The 3,434-nt window shown below is 44.9% G+C and overlaps 1 protein-coding gene across 1 annotated transcript; it reads left to right on the forward strand.

The window, feature by feature from the left end:
• Positions 1-925: 925 nt before the first annotated feature.
• On the forward strand, positions 926-3,030 carry TAS2R60 (taste 2 receptor member 60). Its single transcript, XM_035021307.1, is given in 6 exon segments — positions 926-1,572; positions 1,574-1,711; positions 1,713-2,025; positions 2,028-2,157; positions 2,376-2,449; positions 2,452-3,030. Coding segments are annotated over 6 exon segments (939 nt in total). The 5' UTR covers positions 926-1,536; the 3' UTR covers positions 2,700-3,030.
• Positions 3,031-3,434: the final 404 nt, after the last annotated feature.

Consider the following 3,434-nt stretch of genomic DNA (forward strand, 5'->3'; position numbering starts at 1 on the left):
AGTTATTATAGTAACAGCTGTCATCATCACCTTAATTCTTCCTTATGCTTATGCAGATAATATAGATACATATTCACATATATTTGTGATCCATATATTTTATAGGTGAAGAAAGAGGCGTTCAGAAAGATTAAATGACTAGTCTGAAGATCCATAGATAGTGATTGTGACAAGACTCAAAACCTGGTCTCTGACTTCAGCTGAGGATGAAGATCAGAGTAAAGGATGTGTTGCTAACTATGGCAGAGATCTCTGGTCCTGGAATCAGTTTGGGTCTTGGTCTTTCCTCCATGTAACTATGACCTTAGTTGAGACTCTTAATCTATAATCATTTCTTTCTTTTATAATATTATTTTAATGTTTTCTTTCACTCTAAAAGCTGAGATTGTAGTCTTAGATTCTAGTTCAATCTTGACTTAGAACAGATAATACTTGGGGTACCTGGCTGGCACAGTTAGAAGAGCATGTGATTCTCTATCTGGGGGTTGTAAGTTCAAGCCCCATGGTGGGTGTAGAGCTAACTTAAAAAAAACAAACAAACAACAGATAGGGACACGTGGGTGGCTCAGTCAGTTAAGCATTTGCCTTTGGCTCAGGTCATGATCCCAGGACCCTGGGATTGAGTCCTGCATTGGGCTCCTTGCTCAGTGGGGAGCCTGCTTCTCCTGCCTGCTGTTCCCCCTGCTTGTGCTTTCTCTCTCTCTCTTTCTCTCTGACAAATAAATAAATACATCTTAAAAAAAAAAAAACCCAGATACTTTTTGCATCTTACAGATGGAGAAATTGAGGTACAGAGGGACTAACAACATACTCAGTAACTCATGGTGAGTCATTGTCCTGGGTTCTTTCTGCCACATCCCATTGGTTTTATTGCTATCCCAGTAGGGGTTCCTTCATGAAATGCCACTTAGGTCACTAATTATAAAATGTTGTAACAAAAAAGTCACCTGCCTGAAAATACATAATTGTCTCCTGTGTTCTTTTTGATGCTGATGGTCATGACAAGTTATAGGACTTGTACTAAACTCTTTTAGTAGAGGTTTAGCTCATTTTTCTATTGGAGTATTCCAAAAGCACCTATTTCGTAAGGTCGTAGTGAGAACTAACACAGTGGAGAACACTTAGAACAATGCCTGGAATGAACAATCAACCAGCGAATGTGAGCTCTGACTGTTGACAGAGGATTTCCTCACAGAGCTGCCAGCAGGTGTGCGGTCATGTAGGTGTCAACTTAGAGGAGTAGAACCTAAATGCGAGTGCCTGCCTGGTATATTATTCACACCAATGTTGACATGGGCAGAGGAAGGGCAGGGAAATTCAGGGGCAGGCAGGGGGACTTTTGAAACTGAGCCTTAGCAATATTTGCATCTGTTCTGAGAAGAAGAAACTCTTTACCCTCAGGAGTTGGCCCATGTCCTCTACTCTGTCCTCTACACTTGGGGGCAGCTGGAGGGGCAAACGTCATGCAGGACCTTGCAGAGCCAACGAACAGGAATAGACCTTGAAGTCTTGGGACCCATCTTGTCCACAGGAGAGATGAATGGAGATGACATGGTTCCAGAACCTCCAGTGACTGACTGATAAGAGAGCCATCACCCTGGCTATCATTTCATTTCATTTTATTTTTTTGTTCCTGGGGACAGCAGTGAGCAACGGCTTCTTCATCACTGTAACACTGAGCATGGAGTGGTTGCTACAGAGAACACTGTTAACCTTGTGATAAATTATTAGTCAGCCTGGGGGCCTCTTGCCTCTGTCTGCAGTGGGTGGTGATGAGGAAGAGCATTTATATTTTCCTGTATCCAATGGCCTTCCCATACAACCCTGTACTGCAGTTCCTAGCCTTCCAGTGGGACTTACTGAACACTGCCACCTTATGGTTCTTCACCTAGCTCAGCGCTTTCTGTTGCGTGAAGACCGCAACCTACACCCTCCCCATCTTCCTCTGGCTAAAACAGAAGGTGTCTGGCTTGGTTCCATGGATGCTGCCTAGTTCCTTGGGACTCTCCAGCTTGAGCACCATCCTCTTTTCATAGGCAACCAGAGCTTATATTACTACTTTTTAAGGAGAGGGTTGCAGTCTTGGAACGCCACTGGGAATACTATAAGATCATATGAGAAATCCTACTTCTCTTTAAAACTTGTTGCCTGGACAGTCTTTACTCTTGTCTTCCCTTTTTTTTTTTTTTTTTTTTTTAAGATTTTATTTATTTATTTGACAGAGAGAGACACAGTGAGAGAGGGAACACAAGTGGGGAAGAGGGAGAAGCAGGCTTCCCACCGAGCAGGGAGCCCAATGCGGGGCTTGATCCCAGGACCCCGCGATCATGACCTGAGCTGAAGGCAGACGCTTAATGACTGAGCCACCCAGGTGCCCCAACTCTTGTCTTCCTTGTTGGCATGGTTTTGCTCATGTCTCTAGAAAGACACACTAAGAAGGCCCTGCTGTCCATCCTGGCTTTCGTGACCCCAGTGCCCAGCCACACATCAAGGTTCTCCTGGCTCTCATCTCCTTTGCTAGCCTCTTCTCCTATTTTCTTCATGGTGCTCAGCATTGCAGGTGTTTTTCCATCTTGGAATTTAGGCACCGGGTGTGGCAGGCAGTGATTTATCTATGCATAGCTGTCCACTCCATCAGTGCTCTTGAGCAGCCCCAAGCTGAGAGGGTTGCTGGAGGGGGGCTGCTGTGTTGCAATTAATGAAAAACCTCAGACTCTACTGCAGAAGGCATGGTGCAATGGGACATGGCTTCTTTAAATCTCTTCGCCACTTTTAACGCTCTTTTCCTCTCTGCTACATTTAATGATGAGGAGAATAACTTCAATGAAATAGGATTTCAAGGTGAGATCGAAGGTCCTGAGATAATGGGCTGGCGTCACTGATTTACACTCAGCAAGCGTGTAGCTAATGCAGCTTTGTTCCCTGTGGGACTTGATGTGGCCAAAGAATCAGGAAACTTTTATTTTCCCTGTGATCAATCTCTTGGAGTTTAAAATTATCCCTTCCCCTCTCTTCCTTCCCCTTCCCTTCCCCTCTCCTTCCTCTTCCCTTCCCGTTTCCTTCCCCTCCCCTCCCCTCCCCTCCCCTTCCCTTCCCTTCCCTTCCCTTCCCCTCCCCTTCCCGTTTCCTTCCTCTTCCCCTTCCTTCCCCTCCTCTCCTCTCCTTTTCTTTTCTTTCTCTCTCTCTCTCTTTTTTTAAATCACTTCCCTGTTTTCCAGCCATCTGTTGCAGTGAAGACTTCTGTGCAAGAGTTCCTGGTGTCTGAGCTCTCTTCACAGAGCATGGTCAATTTGTCCATGTGTGTGGCAGTATGTATTATCTGGGATTTGTATATTTGCAGATGACCCTTGGAGATCCCTATGAAAGCTAGGGGTTTCTGATTTCTATATATTGCTTATGTTCTCTGCAGTAGCCTACTCTCTTAGTCTGTTTTG

Source organism: Mirounga leonina, unplaced genomic scaffold (assembly GCF_011800145.1).
Source record: "Mirounga leonina isolate KUSES-001 unplaced genomic scaffold, KU_Mleo_1.0 Mir_174, whole genome shotgun sequence".
Classification (NCBI taxonomy): domain Eukaryota; kingdom Metazoa; phylum Chordata; class Mammalia; order Carnivora; family Phocidae; genus Mirounga; species Mirounga leonina.